Source organism: Colius striatus, chromosome Z (genome assembly GCF_028858725.1).
Source record: "Colius striatus isolate bColStr4 chromosome Z, bColStr4.1.hap1, whole genome shotgun sequence".
Lineage (NCBI taxonomy): Eukaryota > Metazoa > Chordata > Aves > Coliiformes > Coliidae > Colius > Colius striatus.
In genome coordinates this window covers 78,931,288-78,954,262 of record NC_084790.1, presented here as the reverse complement: position 1 = coordinate 78,954,262, position 22,975 = coordinate 78,931,288, and the positions used below count along the sequence as shown (strand labels likewise).

General features: G+C 40.7%; 1 protein-coding gene across 46 annotated transcripts in view; it reads left to right on the top strand.

Moving 5' to 3' along the window:
* The first annotated feature begins 20,375 nt into the window (after positions 1–20,375).
* CELF4 (CUGBP Elav-like family member 4) overlaps positions 20,376–22,975 on the top strand; it is a 688,894-nt gene continuing 686,294 nt past the window's right edge. For 45 of the 46 annotated variants that reach the window (XM_062019311.1, XM_062019290.1, XM_062019282.1 and 42 more), the window contains exon 1: positions 20,391–20,670. In XM_062019311.1, the coding sequence (XP_061875295.1) occupies positions 20,391–20,670 (280 nt within the window). Of the gene's footprint in view, positions 20,671–22,975 lie in introns of all 46 variants that reach the window. The other variant, XM_062019331.1, reaches the window with a different exon arrangement.

Below are 22,975 nucleotides of genomic sequence, written 5' to 3'. Positions count from 1 at the left end.
GGAAACTCAGTATTTTTGTCATATTTTGCTGGGGTTGAGTGGGAACATCAAATTATTGCCTTCTGTTCACATAAACACACAAAAATCTCTGGTATATTTAAAATACTTTGAGTCCCTGTCTAGAGTCTAAAATCACCTTCCATTTCATCAAGATTTTGTATTATGCAAATTGCATATATTTGGAAGACACTCACATTTTAGGAGTTCCATTTCATTCTCAACCTTTAACTTCAACCAGATTTATTTGTTGGATGTGTTTTTTTTCCACTTTCAAAGAGGGATTGCTTTGATTTCATGCTGTCAAATTAAAATTAATTGATTAATTAATTAATTAATTAAAGATTCCCCTATTACCTTTGCATAAAAACTGGTCATGTGCTCTCAATTTTTCTGTATTCTTTGTGCTTTGACCACCAGAGGGTAGCACAAACAGCCTCCTGGAGAAAAGGTCCAAATGCCCCCAGGAAATATATGGGGTACAAATGAGACACAGTAGGGTGAGGAAGCAACAGGACAAGACTATGAACAAGAGACCAGAATTCATACCTTGCCTCTGCTCAACTCAACAGTGAAGCCACCTCTGAACTGACTGGATCTAGACACAGATGACCATGACCCTTAACCAAGCCTAAGTAAAAGAGCTAAAGAAGGATGTGTATGCATTTATATTGATTTGCAGCAGAAATTGGTTTTATTTAAAGGTCTAACTATCAATATGTAATCCTTTGAACAGCACACATGATGACCTCCATGATAGTGCACAGAACATCAATTGTAATGTTTAACAGGAATAGACTCTGGATAAATTCAAAGATGGTGGAATTAACAGTATATTGAAAAAACAAACAAACAAACAAAACACATGAAAGAAGTAGATGTAACAACAGCATGGTTCTGTAAATTCATATGTACAATCAGTTGAATCCTCTGAATTGTTTAAAAATCACACACCCACCGATAACCTTTTGGCTTATAAATCACATAAATGCCACTTTACTTTGCCTTGAGGAAATAATTACATTTCAATCCAAGTGTTTCACTGAATGAAAAGTTTACCATCCTACCCAATTCAGGCCTGGACAATAACCCAAGACAGAAAAAAAGGTGGGATACAAATGCTTTGTAGATAGAGCAGATTTCATGCGCAGATGCTAAGAAACAGATTAAACTTGCTGTAATAATTTCTGATCTCCTAACAAAAAGAAAAGGCAATAAACTAATATCCAAGCTAGGATTCTACCTTGGCTATCTAGAGCAGAAAAGAAGGTGGAGAAGCCAAACCAAAGAGGGTGAAAACACAGCAGAGCTTTTCTACACACTTTCCTTCAAGTTAACACACAAACTGTAACTGCTGTGCAGGAGTACAGAATACTTTAGGAGTGATCCAGTACAGAGCAGGATGCAACAACTGAGAAAGGTCTATTATAAAGCAGTTTTTTTAAAGTCTCTCTGATAGGCCGAGGAACCTGGGGGAGAGGAAAAAAAAAGTGACAGACGGGAAAATTATATAACAGGTTGTAGATCATCAGTGATTTTATGGTTTTTTTTCTTCTCAGCAGCAATGAATCTGGTAGTAAAATCAGCAGAAAAGCATCATACAGGTCCACTGATGTCAGGAATAAAGCAGACCCAAGGGAAAGCCTAAATGGACAATGATTGCAGGTTATTCTATATTGTGCTACAATATAGCAGAAAGCTGGTCAGCTATTAGCAAGGTTGGTAGGAATAATCAAGAGGACACTGAAGAAAGTTTATAACCTTTCATATGCAGCAAGGCTCTGGATCTGAGAAATGGGGAAAGAAGCCATTGATAGGGAGTGGGAGTGACAATATACAATTTGTTTTCATCTCAACTGACAAGAAAGGACTTTATTGGAGATTCTGAATATAACTTTTTAGAACCACTGTGGCATGCACAGCTGTAACTGAGCCGGGATACCTAGGGTAGGGTGCAGAGGTGCTAGGCTGATGGACATAGCATCTCAGAAGAGGAATTCAGCCCACTTGATGCCTGACTCATTGACTGATGTTGTCTGTCTCTCTCAATTGACCTTGCAGAAAGCTTACAGAAACTGATCTATTAATTTAAATTTCTTAAGATCTGCAACCATCTAAGATGAGGGGTATGTACAGAGGCAAAAGCAATGGGGACAACAGATACATCTACAGAGAAACTAAGATGATGAATGATATGCTCAAGAAATGGTAAGGAATGTTATCATGTAGCAATTCATAGAATCATAAAATGGTAGGGATTGGAAGGGACCTTTAGAGATCATCTAATCCAGCCTTCCTGCAGAAGCAGGTCAATCAGGTCACACAGGAATGTGTCCAGACGGATCTTGAAGATCTCCAGAGAAGGAGACTCCACAATCTCCCTGGGCAGCCTGTGCCAGTGCTCCATCACTCTCACAGTGAAATAGTTTTTTCTTACGTTTAAGTGGGACTTTTTGTGTTCCAGTTTCATCCCATTACCCCTTGTCCTGTTCCTAGATACCATAGAAAAAAAGGATGTTGCAACCTCCTTTTCAGGGATGATCTAGATTTTTCTACATGGTATCTTAACTACCTCTTAATAGAGCTGCAAGATCACACATACTTTTACCAGTACTGCTCAGGAACAAAGCTATGCCTGTGCACACACAGAGCAACCACCAATCTGAGACCAGAGATACAGAAAAACCATCCTTCGAGGTTAGTTGTGAAATGTCACTGCTCTAACATCCCATTGAAAAATCATTGGAAATGTAACGTAATGTAGTGTTACCTATTTCGTCTTTTATCTGTCCTTATTGCTCCCTAAACTTACAGCTGAAAAATACTTTACGTGAAATTGAAAGCAGAAAGAAAAGGATAAACAGAACAGCAAAGGCAGGTGTGAGGTGCCTTGACACGTTTCCCAAAGTAGACACAATATTGTCACAGAAAAAAATCTTCATCTGGGTGTTTTTACATCTAATAGAGTTTTCCTTTTTAACTCCTTCTCTTAACTCTTGGCTTTCATCGTTGTTGTCCTAGAAGCCAGATTTATTTACCTACATTAAACCTATATTAAATACTTTGAGCAAAATGCAGTTGTTTCAACATAGATATCCACTGTCATGGAAAGAGCTGGGGGACATCCCACTCTGTCCTGGAAGACTTGCATCATATCTATCTGTCTCAGACAGATGCTTCTCTTTAGCTTCTCTAAAGCATTTGAGAGATCACTGGATACCTATGTTCAGACAACTGCATCCCATCCCTAGGTATATAGTTGCTGTGGGTTAAACGAAAAATGATAAACATTTCCTGAAGGTGATCCACATCTCCAGCAGACTGAATTGCCTTCTGTGGATATCCATCCTTCTTCCTCAACTTTATATATCCTTGAATAGCTAAACAACTTCTTAGTTTCCTCAGACAGGTGTCATAGTTAAGTGGGATGAGTCTGGACCTGAGTGCCTCTCAGTCCTCAATGTATTTATCCTACCAACGTTCCTGTGAAGGAAAGAGATGCTATAATTCTTCCCTGACATATGGGCAAACAGAAACAGTCACACAGAGAATTCGTGCTTGGGGAGGAAATTGGCTCTTCATCTCTCAGATTGTAGCTGTTGAATTGTTCCCTCTTATGTTGTTAGAATTGGTTGCCTTCACAACAGCCAAAGGTTCAAAACAATATTACTGTTAATTTGATTCTGTAGCATTCATTTAGTTTAACACTGTAGCTTATTTGTAACTTCTTTTTAATGCAACTTTGTCAAGTCCCTCATTTTTCTTTGGAGTGTCTTGATTCAGTTATGACATTAAGGAGTGAAAAAACAAGAGAAACAAGAGCTCAACTTTTCTGCTGATTATTTTAACTCCCACTACACAGCAGATGACTGAGAAATCCTAAAGATGAGTCAGAGGGTGAAATAGGAAGCATAGAGAGATTGCATTAAATTAGTGGGCATGCTGAAAAAAAATCTGAAAAAAACCCCCTCAAAATAAATATATTCACATTTATAGATAAGTTGTCTTTAAACATTTTCTCAGTAAAAACATTGGTATATTTACTAGGGAAATGAAAAAAAGTGTTAGAAAATGCTTTTTTCTTTTTATGAATTTGAACCAAAAATTGAGAAAGAATTCAATAACTAAAGTGTAAAGCAGAAGATATTTATAAGGTATCACGAGTCAATTTTAATTATGGCATTTCAATTAATGCAACCTTAGAATAAAACTTAGTTGGAGACCTGCAAGGGAAACCCAAGTGACTCAGGAAACAGGCATAAGTCAGTAAAAGACCTCTTTCTTCTTCCTTCATGCCAGGGCTCTGATAGTTAGCTACTGATAGTCATTGATGATCCCATAGCCTGTCCTACCCAAAGTCCAACCAGAATAATCACATTGACACTCCATGTATTGATGCTGCATTATCTATGAAGGAGAGGTGTTACCTTCCCTTCCAGATCTAAAACCTTGCCTGATTGTTAGCTATTTTTGTATGGACACTTCCAAATAATCTTTGGCTTCTTATGACCACAATTTAGCTTGGAGAAGAGGAGATTGAGGGATGATCTTATTAATATTTACAAATAAATAAAAGGCAGATGTCAGGACGATGGAGTCAGGCTGTTTCCAGCGATATCCAATGATAAGACAAGGGACAATGGTTACAAGCTGGAACATAAGGAAAAGCTTCTTCACTGTGAGGGTGATGGAGGGTTGCTCAGATGGGTTGTGCAATCTCCTTCTCTGGAGACATTCAAAACCCAGTTGGATGAGTTGCTGTGTCCTGCTCTGGCCGGGGGGCTGGACTAGGTGACCTTCCAATGTCCCTTCCAGCCGTTCACATACTGTGAGTCTGTGATTCTGTAATTTTACATCTCACCTGAGAAAGTAATGTCTAATATTACACTGCCATCTAACACACATATGTGCTGTTGATTCAAGAGAGAACTGCTGAAAATGTTTTTCAAAGGGCCTGGTATGTGGAAGGTGGTGTTTTGCATACAGAATACAAACATTTCAAAATGTTCCTTTTAGATAATCAGAAGCAATAGTTTAGTACAAGATTTTAGTCCAGGCTTAGAGGCAAATAACAGTGGATGAAGGTGAATATGAAACATATTATTCATGAGAAAGAGGAATACAGTGTGCAGTTTGCCTAAATGCTCTTTACCAAGAGAGTGGTTTTCATCAATGAGTACCTGGAAGAGTCTGGGAGAGGCTAGAAAGTACAGAATTTTAGAGAGGCAAGTACAAAATTTTACTGCTTCTGATTGTGGCAAGAGCAAAAGATTTTGTCGGCTGTGTAGTGTAATGTTCTGGAGCAAAGTCTCAGAGATCTTATTCCAGGTGATTGTTTGTCATGTGGCTTGAGTGGAATCACTTATCCCACCTGGCTTCTGAGGAGAATCAACGTCCTGAAATATTATGCATGAGTGTTTTCAAAGTCTCGTTTCAGAGCTGCCTTGTTACATACTTTAAGTTTTTGAATTATCCAATCCAGGGAGGACCATGAGCACCTTTGCCTGCTGATGGATTCAATGGAGTTTTGCTTGGGTAGTAAGATAAGCTGATGAAAAGCCTAGATAACTAGATTAAGGCAAATAGGATATAGCCGATAATGACTGACTGAGAAGGCTGGCAACTGGGCAGGGATAACAGGATTTCTTGGGGAAGTCAAATGTGAATTAAAATATTTTTTGACTACCAAGTCAGTTCAAACAATAAAAGAGGAGACACTAAACTGGGCCTTCAGACAAGTAAAATCATTAGCCCAAGATTACATAAGAGACAAGAAAGAAAAAGAATTATTTTAAACAGATAAAATATAAAGAAAAAAATCAAACTAATAGTAACCTGCACTTTAGTGGGGGAACAGGAAGGTGAGATGAAAGGAGGAATGTGGAGCAGGAAAGAAAGAAGTGGAGCAAGTCCTTTTGCGTGGCTTTGAGGCCAGGCTGTAGGAATTAGATAAATACCATATTGCTTAAACCTTAACTGGATTTCCTTCATTATCTGCATTTTTTCTTGACCACAGTCATGCTGAAAGTAAGAGATGTGTATGAGAATACTATTCCTGTGTTTTTTTAATGGGGAATTCAAAGAATCTAGCTTTCTTCAGCTCTGCACAAGTGATTCTTCCTTGTGGATCACCTGAGTCTGCTGGTTCTGGAGCAAGAACCGCTGATGTTAGCTCCTGCGACATAGAAGATGGTGGGCTGCAACATGTGCTTTGTATATGTTTGACATTATGTAGGTTGAGAAAGGAAAAGTTCATTTTCTTATAGAGTGTTTTGGAGAGGTAAGTATTGATTGTTTCTTCTTCCGGAGCTGCAACACATTATGGAGGCACTGTTTTTGTAATGAGGATGATTTAAGTAAAGGAATAGGTGAGCTGAAGTAGAAAGCAGATAAATCTTTTCATTAATCCAGTCATATTGATAAAGAAAAAAAAACCAAACAAAACTATCAGCAGATACCTCCTCAGCCATCAAATTTCTTCAAGATCTTCTTCAAGTTCATGCAATTCAGGTTTTTTGCTTTGCATTTTGGTGGTTGATTGTGGGTTTGTTTTTTTTTTTCCTATGTGCATCTGTTGATATCCTATAACTTCCTTTTGTTTTAATACAAGACCACAAAACTGGGCTATTAGATCCAAAGGGAGATTTTTCATACTCTGTGTGGGGGTCATAGGGTCACAGTGTGGAGCCAATCAGTGATAGTCCATGGGCGAGTATTTGGCTTTGAAAAAGACAATGGTTTTCAATTGAGTTTCCTTGAGAGACTCTCTGTATAAGAGATAAGGGGGAAATAATATCATTCCCATTTTAGAGTTCATGAAACATGAAGTGGCCCATAGATATACCAGACATCAGAACCAAGGAGTCAGTTCAAATCATCAGACTCCAGGTGTGAGACAACAGGCTGTATTGCCTTGTCCTTTTACTGACTGTTTCTCTGGCATCTCTCAGCAGTGCCAAAAGCATAAAGAGAAGGGTAATAAAAAGCCCAAGACAGGGGAAATAATGAAGACTTGTGAGGTTTTGTTCAGTTGTAACAATCTCACATGTTTATTAATAGAAGGTCTCCGTGTATAAATATATAATTTTAGCTGGATATGGGCAGCATCTCTTTAATTATCTGAAGAAAGAGAGTACTCATTATGTAGACAGTACAGGAACATCATTCAGCAGAAAAGCAATAGAAAATTTCAAGCAAAGAAAGGCATGAACTGATTTTTTTTCCCCTTGCCTCTTACTTTTCGTTATGAGTCATTTCTACAGAATCTGTCTGTGTGTATGTGTAAGCATGTATATATTTTTACACATAAAAACATAGTATCTGTATGACTTTTATAAAATCATGTGTGTACTTCCTCAGTAACACCGAAGGCAGGCAGGAGCTGTAAATTCCAGAAAAAAAGAAAGAGGTGAAATGAATGCAGAGCTGACCCAGCTCAGTGTGCAGTGACTAAGGGTAGAATAGAATTTAGTTTCACAAATTGAACTTCCTTTCACAGCCAATGTGTCCCAAAGTGCTTTACATACAGTACAATGAGAGTGATGCCGGGAGTGGAGGCAAACACAGCAGTCATTGTAGGCACAAAAAATAGCTCACATGTAGCCTTCTATATTAGAATCTGTTTCAGCAGGAGAATGCTGGCCTTAGGAATGTTATTAACTCTATATTCACCTGTTTCCTTGATGCCAAAGGATGCTGAACTTGTCCCTGGATAGCCTCGGAGAGAATTGTTTTAAGAGTATCATATCTTCCATCCTCTTTACAAATCCCTGCTATTACCATGTTCAAGTCCTTACATTCGACACTGTATTTCTGACTGCATTGGCCTTTTTTTCTTTTGGTCCATTTTGAACCTTGGCTGATTGAGTGTGTATTGGATTCCAGGCTGTTCTTCAATCAGAAAACTGGATAAAGGCCAACAACAGCCTTACATTCAGCACTTTGCATTCATTGTATATACAAGCATCAAGTTGTACTGCAAAAGGGTATTTCATTGTTGCTACAATTCCTGGGCACTTCAGTCCATCACCACACAAATTGCATTCCAGGAAATCATTGTGTCCAAGGAAACTGCTATATGTCATATGTGTCGTGTACACATCACAGTAACCTTTCTTCTGTGCACTCATGGACCATTTATGAACTTAGGGCTGAAAATTTCTCATATAGTTTTAGAAATTCACTTGAGTTAGTGATTAGTTGTAAGTCTTGACATCTTATACTCTGTGTTTGTTAAACAGACAAAAGCATCTCCACTAGCTAATTTTGACTACTCAGGAATAAAAATGTCATCCAGAGATTCAATTGGAAGTTCACTTCCTGTTTTCTGGGGTCTTATATAAGCCAAAATCTAAACTCATCGGTATTAAAGACCCAGAATGACTCTTTATTACTCAGTGTAAATGTGAAATGGGAGGTCAGCACAGATACATGATGTCCCTACTGAGAGCAGCACTAGACTCAGGAATGAAATTCAGTTCTTATCATTCACATTCCTCATTTCCACTACAATGCAAACGTGGGGAAGTCTACTTTAGGGTTCAGATTTGGCCAACACATATAAAGACTGTGTTCAAACTAACTATCAAATAATTTTTTGTTATTAAATCATCATTGTTCTGATGTCCTGATCGCCCAAACTAGAGGAATCTGAAAAAAAGCACACAGTAGTTCCCACTCAGACTGAATGCCTGACTTTTCTTTCCATGGAAACCATGGCACAGGAACCTTGATATGATCCTGAATCTCATCCTCATATGAGCTCAGGGACACTAAAACACTATTGAATCTACAAGCTGTTCTATACTCAGTTAAGTTTGGGAACTAATACTGCTCAGCCTGGCCTCAAATCACATCCAAATCCATTGATAACAGAATGTATTCCAGTTTACACAAGAATATGATCCTACTGATATCACAGTAGAAATTAAAACCATTGAAAGCTATTTGTGGTAGAAACATCTCAGAATGCTAAGGTCGGTGTCAAGGTGCCTGTTGAGATTGTTCAACTGGTTTGTCAGAAGGCACGTTACCCTCCCGAGTTCACCTTACATTATTAAGCTCTGACTTTTAAACCTTCAATGCGCTCTGTGGCAAGTATAGCAAAATCAATGAGATATGATAACTGGATGTTTTGGTATATAATCTGCTGCTGACAAAGTTAAGTTGTTTGAAAGAAGGGGAAAGGGATATATCAGCTCTAAAAATTTATTTTAAAATGCATGCTGATATATTTAAAGTGTATAGTTGGGAGGTAATAATAAAAAATATCTTTCAACTTTCAATACTTAGAAACATCTTAGTGTTTTGAAACTAAGGTGCCTGGTGGGGTCTAGGGTGGCTTTGGATTTTATGTGCAGAGGTTTTCTTCCCACACAGAACCTATTTTCTTAAAAATAGAATAAAGGAATTGAACAACAGCAAGATTTCATATTGAGTTGTTTGGCATTAAAGAGCAGATCCTTAAGCAATATAGATGAAGATATTATACCAGTCACTGAGAAATAATTCACATTTCCTTGAAAAAACTCTTGCTTTCAGATTAAAAAGCTGAGGTTTTCTGGGATGGGTTATGAAACCTGATCTAGGTTTCCTGTAAAGCTCAAGAGAAGCAAAGACAGAGCAAACTGATAGCCTTTGAGCAACAGTACCACCCTTCAGGAGCAAATTCCTTGCAGAATATAGTCAACAAAAACTGTACCTATATCTTAAGTACAAAATCCTATGTGTTCTGAAACCCAGTCAAGTCTACTTTCTATAATAGAAAATCACAAGCCACCACCAGGTTCTTGCCTTAGTTTGATCATTTGAAATGGCTGTGAAAGACAACCAATCTTTCAGGCTTTTACAGTTTAACTGGACCACCTGTTAGTAGGACAAGCTTGCTCATGCCTGAGACTCACAAGACAAATGGAGTTACAGAAGTTCAACCAATTCAACTGTGTGGATGGAAAAAAGATCACCTAGAGATAGACATCTCTTTATTGAAAATGTTCCATTTCATAACAACTGAACCTCAAAGCTACTCAATATGTTAATATGTGCAGGGCTGTTATCTCATTACATAATGTTTTGCAGTCATGTAAAGTCTAAGCTATCTGATTTCCCCATGGCCTGATTCCGGAATTTCAAGGGAATGGATTTTTTTCTCAGGTGCATTGCTAAGCCTCTCTCCTCACTGATTTCACAGGCAATAGTAAAAACACACATGTCTGCCATTTGCTATGTGTTTCTCTCTGTGATGAAAGAATGGAACAGCCTTACCTTCATGTCCCACTCAGGGATCTTGGCTCTGTTCAAGTTGTGTTGCAAGCAAATTGGCATCATGCACCTCTTTGATCAGTCAGTTAGATTTTTTCTGCAGTTAAAACCAACAAGAAATAGAGCATTTCCTTTTCTTTACACAAACTGGGAAGAAGACCAGGTCTTTTCTTTTTAAAATCAATTGTCCTTGGAAAGCAAGATCTGATTGTGTCAGTCTGAGGCTTAGCAGGGCTCTCCTAGATCTCTTCCTAGTGCCTCTCTGGCTGTGCAGCAGCAGAAGCACAACATGAGCCAACAAATGGAAGTAAAACTATAGCACAGTAACCTGTTTGGACTCTGAGTCTTAAACTGATAGTGCTTTGGATACCAGTATTTCATTTGACTTCATCCACATGCTTGAGATGACTTTTTTGTATTAATGGGAGATCTTCCAGTCCAGACCAGTGGGAGGAAGATTAAAATTCAAACTAAACTTGCCTCATGATTTCACACAAAAAAACTGGATGTGAAACAAGTATTGGTCTACCCTGTTTCAGTGTTAAAATATGGAAGTAAATGCATGTACAAATTTCTCTGTTCATCTTATGTCCTTTTTTATGGTCTAGAAATATTCACAAAGGTCATGACAGTGTTACACTCATTGCATTATTTCCTGTCACAACATGGTAGCTGACAGTGATAGAAGGTTTCCATGAAGAGCCACTATGGGTGGAGCTGGAACCTTTTATCAGTCTCCTAGACAAATTTGAAGACTATGAAAGTGTCGTAAGATTCAGAGGTCTCTTATTACATGATGGGCTCTGGAAAAGCCTATACCTTTTTTGCCATTTCTCATCATACTCAACCTCTTTGACTTTATGCCTTACGCCTCAAAGCTGTTGCATCTAATTTCCTTAAGATTTTCCTCAGAAAGGTCTCAGTTTTCTAATCTATTTAATTCTTCTCTGATAACCCCTGGATTTCTTATCCCAACTCATTTTCTCATCAAGATTCTCCTAGTTCTTCCAGAAGGCTGAAGTTCTTTTGCTGTTTCCTGTTTTACCTTTGAGTTACAGTTTTCTTTTCACCTCTGCATCCCCTCTTGATTTCTCTCTCTCCTTCTCTTCCAGTCTTGACCTTCTTTAAGTATTTTTCTCCTCTGCTGCCTCCTAGAGATTTGGCATTTCTGGTTTTTAAATTCAAGTCTACCATTTCCTATCCACCTAAAGATCTGGAGGGGTGAACAGCCCTCAATAACACCTATCTTTCAGCATCAACTACAGAGGTAACCAGGGCTCCAAAATTAAATGGATTCATGCAGAAAGCACAAAGGATGAAAAATTGCCTGTTCTAATTTCAGGACCAGTACAATCCACTGGCTGGAAACATAGGAAAAGACCTCTTCACCCTCCTGTTGCAGTCAATGGAACAAATGGAGTCTGAATCTTTGTATTATGCTGTCACTTGTACTGTAACTATTACTTAAAGATCACAGGGAGGTACACGCAATGTGCAGTTTTCTTGAGATGCTGGAAGGGTGTCTGAGAATAAAACAGCTCCCAGGTGGAAATGTAATTTTGAAGTGACCAAGAGTCTATGCCTTCCTAGAGAATACACACCTGTGTGCACACACAGTAGCCAGATGATGTCTTGTGTTTGTTTCATAAGCTTATTAATGATGGGCTGGCTAAACAGTTAACTAGAACAGTGAGCAGTCTCTCCCCTTGCTGCAGAAGCCCTAGACAGTTTGTATCTCCTTGCTTATTTCTTTTACAGCCTCCATCTGCATGACTGGCTTTTAGAAGACAAGTGATTTACTATTCTGGACAGAAACAGACAAAATAATAAGAAATAGAAGCCTAAAAAGGTATAAGACCAGATCTAAAGTTTATTACATTCATAAATTCTGGGATGGATTTAGAAAATTGACCATTAGGGAAATTGAGCATATTTGCGACATCGGTAACAAATAATACAGGTAGAGATATTTATCAGACAGCAAAGAACTGATAGATTGGTAGATAGATAGATAGATAGATGATAGATACATAGATAAATAGAGAAACAGGCAGAGAGACAGACAGATAGAAAGAGGTAATGCAAAATATGACATAAAAATATTCTCTTTAAGGTTACTATGAAATTCTAACAGAAAGATGATGAGGAACATTTTTGCACAATTGGCTACAAGTACCCTCCTCCTCTGTCTACAGCATTTCCATAGATGTGTATGTGTAGATGCACACATACATGTGAATACATATCCCTCCTCAAACAGACATTCTGTCAACACTGGATCACCTGCCATGCATCTGCAATAGAATGATGTACATGAAATCAGCAGCATTGATGCTGGACCCCAACTGACATTCTCTCTGGCTATTTGGACAATAAAATAAGAGCAAGAGTGGGTTTTGTAAAACAAGTGTTCATTCATGCATACAAATCCAATATTGAAACTACCTACAAGACATATTGTTCAAAACAAGACTGGTCACAGCTTCAGAAGTCACACAGGTCACAGGATATCAGAATATTCTGAATTTGAGCACTGACTTCATTAGTGTTTCACTTGAGGTTGTAAACGCCATTCCAAACGTGAACACTGATTTTGGATGCTAACATCACACACTTAGGGGTTCTCTCTGAAGTTCAGCAAGCAGCTGGATACCCAAATATGAATAAGTTGTTTAAAGTACTTTTCAGAGTTAAACTTCATTTTCAAGGATATGTACTGACTGTGGCTGCAGTTCTGGGAGGACAACACTCCCAAAAAGCTAGCTTAAAATTCATCTTTAACCTAAATTAACTAGAAGTCCCCAAACTTCAAATTGGAAAGGAAAAAAAAAAATCACAAGGAAACAAAAAACCCATCACAAAGAAACCCAATCTGGAAAATAAAAGGAAAAAAAAGGTTAATTTTTTTCCTTACAGCTTTTTTGCCTCATGTTCGTCATCTTAATTCATAAATATAATTGTGAACACACATGTGCAGATATGTGAGCACACGTTCACACACACACACATACACACATACAAACACACACAGAGTCCTAATTACAAGAAAATTATTCTGGTTGCAAAGACAGGCACTTAAATATTAAGAGCCCCCAGAATTGAGGTTACGTGCACAACCTGGATTTTCCTTTGTTGTACAGATGCATTCTAATTCAGCCTTTAATTACATGATCACTCACAGAGTAGATGGCATGTGCAGTGCCGTTTGTTGACTGCAGAGGACCGAAGATTCTGCCTCCCATTTCAAGTACAGGGGAGACTGGGCATTTCAAGGCAAATATTCTCCTCCAGCAAGATCTTCTTGTCCTTTTAATTCATTCTTATCTCATATCCATCCCTTCTGACTCTGTTTTCACCCTCCCAGTCACAGCAGTGCATCTAGTTTCACTTTTTGGCTCTTTCCCTGTCTGTCTCTTTTTCCAGCCTCATCTTTGCAGCACCCTATCCCTGAATTTAGCAGCCCCATGAGCTCTCAGATTCTCTATGCTTTCCTACAGTTTATTTTCTGATATTTTCTTACCTTGCATTCTGTATATTAATCCCTCCCTTTTCCCTGTTATTCTGCCACAGACAGTTCCCTATTACATTTATCATCTCTCCTATTTATCTCCATTTTCCCAGGTTCTTCCTACTGAGAAGCAGACTGCAGAACAACCTCTCAAGCTCTCCATAGCTAACTGGGTCAGTGCAAACAAATAACTGGATAATTTTTTAACCCTGGATCCAAATGGCGTGGCACCACATACCTCTACAGCTATAAACTCTCTTTTCCTAAAAAACACATCGTCCTGCTCCATAGTGCCTATTGGAAACATTGCTGGTCCATGGTGACCTGCAAATTGCACCCAAAAGGAGAATGATGTGAGTCAAATCTCTGCCAAAGACTGTGGTTGAGGTAGTTAAGATTAAGGTAATCAATCAATTTCTAAAACTTGAGCTCTAGTCCTGGTTCATTTGCTAGTAGAGATAATCTGTCCGTCCCCACTTGCATCACTTCTCACTCCTCCCAGTGTACTCCAACCTCCTTTGTCTTTCCAGCTTTCCTGAATTCACTTCTGCTATTTCTTTTCAGTTTCTGCTCTTGCTGTTGGATTTCCTTCAGTCCCAGAAAGCACAGACAAGATAGACTCACGTCTTTTGTCTCAGATATCCAGACTCTTAATTTTTCCTAGCTTGTCCCAGGACAGTGATACAATGACAAGAATAACTCTTCACCTGACTCACTGGGGAGTGTGGCTTCAGAAATCTGCATCTCTAGTGAGTGTGTGAAAACTACCATTTTCCCAAGGCTTTTAATTGGCCACTTTGGGGCAGATTTTGCCCAATATAGCAAAAAGACTTGAGAAAGTGCTTTGCCTCCTGTCAGCTCTTAGTATCATGTTGTAAAGCATGGGGACAGGAGAGCTTTACAAAGCATCTCGTTTGCCTCAGTTCAAACCAACCCAGTTCTCCTCCAGTTTGTTCTCAGGGACAGACAAATAGCTCCAGTTGAAATTTTCCAAAAATAAGTAATGAATTTGAACTGAACATAGGCACCTAACTTAAGAGTTTCAGCTAAAACGTGCAGTTTCTCAAAGCTGAAGAGGATTTTATGATAGGAAGTCTCAGGCAACCTTTGTAATTGGTGGGGCTACTAGATCCTATTAAACTGAAATCTCCCTTCATCACAGGGGCACTGTGAGCATTAATTTGTTAATGATTGCATGATGATTTGATGATGAAAAGGACCATATTAACATGAACCATTATTGTCCCTACAATACAAGCTTGCCTGCTTTCATCACTCATTATGTACAGGGACATACATATTATGGAAAAGGGATGGGGAGATAATAAACTCAATATTCTTTTCAAAGGACTGATACAACATGTTTACAGTGTTCACAACATGGGTAATAGGAATATTCTGAAGAGTTCTGTTTAGATAGTAGAATCCATTGGGTGGAAAGTAATGACGTGGATGTATGTGTCTAAACAAAGCCTATGTCTAAATACACATGCAGACACACATATACATGATGCCTTCTGTTTTCCTGTCCTCTATTAACCCCCATTTTCTATGCAGCCTGCACTTTATCACCTGAAACTCACTGGTGCCACTTTAATAACAAAATGCCTCCATAAACACAGCTCTGTTTTTATTACAGAGATACCTTTTGTTGCTTACATTGACTACAATCCTGTACTAAGCTCCTTCGGATGCAAGTAGTTTTTAATTTCTCTTCTCAATCAACCCTTTTGATTCTAACTAAGGCAGAGGAGGAATAAAAAAAAAAAACAAAAAGGGGAAAAAAAAAAAGAAAAAAGAATACAGCCCACACTGATTCATGCATTAATTCAGGGACCAATCTTGCAAATGTTCACATGAGTAATCCTTCCTCAGATGAATAATCCCTCTGACCCCAGCAGATTGATTAATAACAATGCAGATTAAGGTTTTCAGGATCAAGCCCATTCCCTGATGCTTGGATTCTCACTCAAAGTTTAGCAGTTGGTCTCTCTCTTTTTGTTAGATGTATTAGAAGCTCACATGCAGCTCTCAAATATTTTGTTTGATTACATAGACTAACAAGCTGCAGGAAACAATCCCAACTGAGTTAGAGGAATTTGGCAGGATCGGGCCCTTTAACAGTAGCTGTGTGCCATATCTGAGACGTGAGATAACATCTTTGTTGCTAATGCTCTCATGCTTTATTTGCAAAAATATCCATAAAAGAAGCTAGAAGAAAGTCCAGGAGTATGCAGTCTGATACGATTATCTAAATCTAAAGAAGGATAAATCACTATTTTAAAACAAAATTCATGCATGTTGTTTATTTATTTGGGACAAAATTTGTCTGCAATTTATTTTATACCCTTCAGCACTCAATGATTCTGTGTGCTCTGGGCCCAGAGGTTTGAAGTTCAGCAGAAGAATCCCCCTCCAGCAACCTTTTGGCCTTTCTTCTTCACTTGCTCGTTTCCTGGAGAATAAAGATAGTCAGGACTGATGCATCACTATGCCCCTCTTCCCTGCAAAAAACGATATTCGTTAAAAACTTGCTGCTAGCAAGGGCCTGATCCAGCCCTCCTGGAAGTCATTGGAATGCTGTCTCCTGACGTCATGGGGACGAGGAGCATACTAATGCACTCAGAGTACCTTTACTAATGCGGGTAGTCCTGTTAACAACACCGAAGTTGTTCACAGGATTAACAGCAATCAATCAAGCCCTTTGAAAGGCACATTAAAAGCGAAAATCTGGTCTGCAAACCTTTTTACACACGAGGTGTGCATTACCTGTGGCTGATCCTGCTGCATCCCGTCTAACGATGTCAGTGCCTTGTTCCAGCTGTGCCAGTTTGGGGTAGCATTTCTTCCGAGGAGGTATAAATTGCTGGCAATCTACCCCAAAATAAATAGCATTCGTGTTCCCCAAGAAAAGGCACTACTCAGAGTGAGGAACAGGAGCAAATGATGTTGTAAATGGACTCAGGAGGGGATTGCTTTTTTCTGGCACGTATACAATTTTTTAGGGGGAGGGGGGAAAGAAAAAAGGAAAAAATATTCAAGTGCTTAATTCATTTCCAAGTGGATAAATAATTTTTCCTCTCTGGAAGAAGCTGGACCATGTTACAAAAGACCCAATTCTTAAAAAATTCCCGTGGACTCCCCTGCTACTGAACTGGACCCACTGTGATTACACTGGGAACATTTCTCACTTGGGAACTGTTCAGCAAGAGCTGGTTTATAGATAATAATTTCACTCCTCCTTTGCCTGTATCTGTTTAAAATCCAGTCCAGCCCCTCGTACATGTGTAAAGGTGCTTATGGGGTATAGCTTATTTCCATCCCCAGCAGCAGCTGTGTTCATCCTTGTAGCAATATTTGTGTCCGTATTATTTCATCCTGCCACCCCTCACAGCTGTGCCTGTGCACCAGGGGGCTGTACTTGAACAGCATCCATTTCTAAATGACTATACTTATGGCTCCAGGAAAACAGGGCGTGGACCAGCCCAAAGTTTTTAAAAACAGACAGATTGTGGTAAAAGGGACCCCCTCGCTGAGCAAAAGCCAACTCTTTTCACTGCCCTGTTCTTTTAGTTGACTTTCATTTAGGATAAGCCGTGATTACAGGCAGAGTGGCCTGCTTGTGGACAAGGTGTTAACAGAGCTATTCCCCGAGTGGATCAGCTCCGGGTGCTGTTTCACTTTTCACTGTAGTAGATATTCCTTCTTTGAAAAAAGCTCTAACAAATTTATGTTTTCTTTCAGTGAGCCATCCCAGCTCTATCACTGGTGCAGTTTTAAGGTACAGAAAGAGTGGATATTAAAATTTTCAGTGTCACAGTTAAAGGTAGGAAGGGGAGGTGCTGGAAGATTTCGTTTAATGTGGGTTTTGTTGTTGTCATTTTCTTATCACAGTTCAAGACACAAGACAGGACTTGAAAGCAGGTGAGTCTTGGGGCTGGGAATTTGGGAGAGGGGTTGTTTTACCCTCCATGCGGCTTCTGGGCTGTCAAGATCTCCGTGTCTTTAGCCTTTAAACGTTTTAACTATGTTCCAGGAAAGGAAAGACAGACAAGACTCCCCCCTCTTCCTTCGACCCAAATAAATAGCACGCCTGGTCAGACAGCAGACAATGCGCGGTGCCTGCCACCAGCCCGGCATCAGGCGTCTGCCGGCAGCTGCCTTCCCATTAGTGGCGAAAGATATTTAAAGAGCCGTAAAAGGCAGCGAGGACTGCTGGGGGCTCTGCTCGAGTGTCAACCCCAGATTCGGACTCGGGAGGAAAGGGAGGGGGGTGGGGGGGGAGGCGATCCAGGCCCCTCTTTTCCCCCTCTTCTCTCCTTCCCCGTCGGGGCCCGTCGGTGTCCCAGGGGAGGGACGTAGCCCTGACGCACCCTGTCCCGGACCACCCCTGTCCTCTCCGGATCAGGCCCCTCTCCTGCCTTGGTCAAGGCACGGGCGGATTCGCAGGCACAGGAGTAGTTGTAACAGATGAGCCATCTGCACTGGGTTGTTTATTTAACAATTATTTCTATTTTTTAAAAGGGGGAGGGACGGGGGACGGGGGCGGAGTGGGACAGGACGCTGCCTCGCTACTCTGTTATTAAGCCGAAAGACAAATAAAGTAAGAACTGTTTCAAAGGTATCGTGGTTTCATTTTTTTAGTTTGTTTGTTTGTTTTTAAACAGAAATAAATTTCGGTCAATAAAACATGCAGGACCATTGCAAATTTAAAACAAGAACCTCATCCCTCCACAGTTACCCTTTCCTTTATTGCCACACGTGTTACCGGAGCCCTGCCTGGCTCTCGGATGGGGGAAAGTGTGTGTGTGAGGGGTGTCCCGCTCCCAGCGCGCCCTCTCCCACCCCCTCCCACTCCATCCCGGAGCCGCCTCCGCCGCGGGGAGCAGCCGGCGGCGGAGGGAACAATGGCCGTGAGCCCCCGCCGTGCCGGAGGAGTGAGGGGAAAGCGGCTCGGAGGGGGAATCTGCGAGCACCCACTGGGAAGGGAAGACCATCGGGTGCCGTGCGGCTGCAGCCTGACCGGGAGCAGGAGGGAGAGGGGGAGGCGATTTAGACCAGGTAACTCGCAGGGTTCTTCGAGCTCGCCCACTGGTGTTTCTCCGAGCTCCATCCCCACACAGCTTGCACGGGAAAAGGGGGAAAGAGGAATTAAAAGAAAAAGAAATAAATAAATAAAGGGGGGGAAATTGCTCCGAGCACACGCAGAGTCTTGTTTTGTTACTGTCCGGATTACTGTTATTATTTGGGGGACAAGGGGGAGTTGTGTCCTTAATCCGAGCCTCCCTGCCCTCCCTATCCCCAGATGCTAAGAAAGGAGAGCTGATTTCATTTCCACCATACAGTACACTTTGTCTAGAGAGCATTGTTCGGACAAGCAACTCCCGATCCCTGATGACTACAAAATACGATTTATGTTTCCATCAGAGAGAGACAGAATATCCTGATGTCTTGAAAGTCGGGCAAGAAAATCTTATCTAATCAATCCCTTTCCAATACACACACCACCCCACATGCAGCTAGTATAGGAGATAACGCCCGCACTGAATGTACGTAAAATAAATATCAGCAGCATGAAAATTAACAATAGTCATCTTGGTAGTTTTTTGTCTCCCTCCAAAGAGCTATAATAATACAGTTTACGCCTAACCTAGATTGATGTCATCATCAGCAACGGTTTGTTTGTTTGTTTGTTTGTTTTTAAGAAAAGAGCTTAAAGAGCATGCATTTTTTTTTTTTAGATGTAAGACGAACAGATATAGTAAAGAGAGCTTGTAACATCACAACCACAACAACAACAGTAAAAGCAACCTCTGAGCCCGAGGATTCGTCCGTATCTGTACTGCTTTTATTATCAATTGCGAAATCATAATAAGAGTAAATGATAAATAAGAAACATCGTCATAATAGGAAGAAAGTCAGAACACCTTGGGTTTGCTTTTTCCTCCTCTCTCAAATAAAAAGAAAAAAAAAGAAAAAGAAAAAAAAGGAAAAAAAGGCATTTTTCCCGATGATAACTGAAATTATAATGACAGCGATTGATCGGAGGACTTGCAAAGAAAAAAAAAAGAAAAAAAATCATCATCATTGGTCCTAAAAACGCAACCGTTCCCCTTTGCTCACTTGGCACAATAGAAATTGACTGTCTCTCCAAGAGCCATGCGCCTAGTGCTATTTATAGCCAGGGGCTGTGTTGGAAGATACCATTAAGCTTCTCCCGGGCAGATAGACGGGGGGTGGTTGGTTGGGAGGAGGGGGTTTAGCCAGAGTAGAGGCAAAAGCAATCCCCCACCCCCAGCCTCCCTTCCCCGCACACACACACATCCACACACTCACACCCCACCCCCTAGTCTGGCTGGGAATTTGAACCGATCCAGCCTGTTTAAACGGAAAGGACACAGATCTTCAATGTAAAAAAAAAATCAGATCAGACCCAGAGAGAGAGAGAGAGAGAGACAGAGAGGGAGGAGTGTGTGTGTGAGAGAGAGAGTGTGTGTGTGTGTGTGTGAAAGAGGGAGAGGGAGAGAGAGAGCGAGGGAGAGGGAGAGAGAGAGAGAGAGAGAGAGGGAGAGAGGGAGGGAGAGAGAAAAGAAGAGGGTGAAAAAAAGGAAAGAAGATTTTCTCTATGTATATAAAGATGGCCACGTTAGCAAACGGACAACCAGACAATACCAGCCTGAGTAGCAATCACAGCAACCCCAGCACCAACGGGCATATGAACGGATTAAACCATAGTCCCGGAAACCCATCCACCATCCCAATGAAGGACCACGATGCCATTAAGCTCTTTATTGGGCAGATCCCCCGTAACCTGGACGAGAAAGACCTCAAACCGCTCTTCGAGGAGTTCGGGAAGATCTATGAACTGACGGTGCTGAAGGACAGGTTCACTGGCATGCACAAAGGTGAGTTACCTCCTGAACTTTCCCGGGAGAGATCAGGAAAGGAAGGCAGGCTCCCGCTCCCTCTCTGGATCTCTTTTCCTCTCTTTCCTTTCGATTTCATTTAATTTTATTTAATTTTTGGTTGGCCCGGAGGCGGCAGTCTGGGGGGGCAGGGAAAGAAATAATAGACCCTCCTGGAAAAAGAAAAGAGAAAGAGAAGCAGGGAGAAGGGATTCAGGTCCATTTGGTTTATTTATTAGTATTTTTGTGTCTTTCCCCTCTTTCCATTTTTTGGGGGGTCAGGCAAAGCCACTTGCGGGCGCCGGGGCGAGCGCCCGAGCGCCGGCGGGGCCGGCGGGGAGCTGTCCTCCGGCCGTGGTGCTGAAACCAGCGGCGGGCTGCTTTTGCCTCCCGGGGAGCCGCACATTTCCCACCCAGGGGTGTGTGTCTGTCCGTCCGTCTGTCCATGTCTTGGTGCCGAGCTGGGAAGCCCCTATTTTACAACTGTTGTCGATCTGACACCGGCGCCTTTTCTTTTTCTTTCTTTTCTCTCTTTTTTTTTTTTTTTTAATTATTTTATTTTTTACTTCTGTAAGAGTTATTATTTGCAGTCTGCTCCAAAGTCCGAGACAGATGAGAGTGAGTTGGTCCAGGGAGTGGGTATTTAATTTTTTATTTTGTTCAGAGTGGGAACAGGGATATAAACAACAATAAAAAAGCCTATCTTAAGCAGGGTGAGGGGTGTGTGGGGGTGTACAAAAATCATGATGTGTGTGTGCGTGTGTGTTGGATAGGGTGAGCCAGGAGGGATAGATGGTAGTTTACTTCCAGAGGGGAGAAGTCTCTGAGCAGGCATATTCCAAGCATTACTTTAATGTGCCCAAAGTCCATCCCAGGAACTTTTTAGATTTTCTTTAAAGGCAGTGGAGACATACTCCCCATGCGATGCCTCGCTCGCTCTAACTGTGCCCGCTCCTTTCCCTGCTTAGCTTAGGCTCTCCAGAGGTGCATTTAAGATTAGATGATGTTATGTTTTGGGGGTGGGGGAGGGTGTGTGTAGTGGGAGAGAGATACTTGGATCTTTGGGTGGGAAAGTAAGACTTGAAGAAGTTGAAGATAATTTGCACGGTAGCCCAGCTTACAAGCAGGAGAAACTCAAGAGTGAAGTGAGTCACTTTATTAACTCAGGTTCTCTATATATGTTTGTGTGTGTCTGTGTTTATTTCGTTAGATGTGTAGTTATCAACAAAAGACAAGAAAAGATAACAATCAGATTAGAAGCGATTGGGGTGTGACTCCAGATTCAGTGCAGAAAGAGAAAAGGTTTTGCAGGGGGCTACAGGGGTGTGGAAGTTATATTTGTTACAGGAGAGAGAGGCTTGGTAACAGTGTCTACTCCAGCTTGGTGGATTCCTGACAGCGAGAGTCACTGGTAACGGCATTACGGGCTTCCCAGCTTTCCAGATGTCTTGGCAAGTTGTAAATCTTGAACTTAACGACATGTTTAGTAAGCATCTCTTTCCTCTTCCCACTCACTCCTCTCCTCTGTTCCACCCTCAGGAAATGCGAATGAAAATATGCCCTGACAGTGCAAAGTATCAGTTTTACACAGGCTACAGAAAATGTTCAGGGCTCAGGGACCAGGGACTCAGTTCAAGTTATAGGATATTTCTTCCTTGCTTTTCTGCCGGTCGCTACAAACACCCTTCTCTTATTTATGATGGTCAGTGTGGCTCTTTCAAACCTTGCTTTCCTTTCAGACTATCTTTCTATAAGCCACATCAAGGTCTGATGGGCATCATTTAAATATCACATCCGTACTATAATAATTATTAGTAATAACAATAAAAATAATAGTAAGAAACACAGCGAAGGAAAGGTCCCGGGAGGTTTCATCTAATAGATGAGGAATAGTGAGAGTAGCCACTGAGCTCATGTATGCGCGCATGTGTTTGCAAAAATTATCTAAGATTTCTGCAAATAAAAAATAACAGCAGCAAAAGCTACACTGAAGAGAATCACTCATCATAGTGTAGAGGAAATCTTTGGGCTAATGTCTTGATAAAATAGTTTTGTGATGGTGGGAGGTTATTTTGATTTGTCGATATTTTTTTCTTTTGTTGCGTTCTACCTTAAACCTGTAATTAATCAATCTATACATTAACTTTAATTTCTGTTTCATAGATGTGAATTCTTCCGCTTTCAGTTCAGGTTTTCTGTTACTGCATGCCTGTATTCACAGAGACTAACTCAGGAAGGGGAGGAGGGAGGGAGGGAGAGAGAGGGATCATTTATCTTGCTTGGATGTGTTTATCACATATTCCTG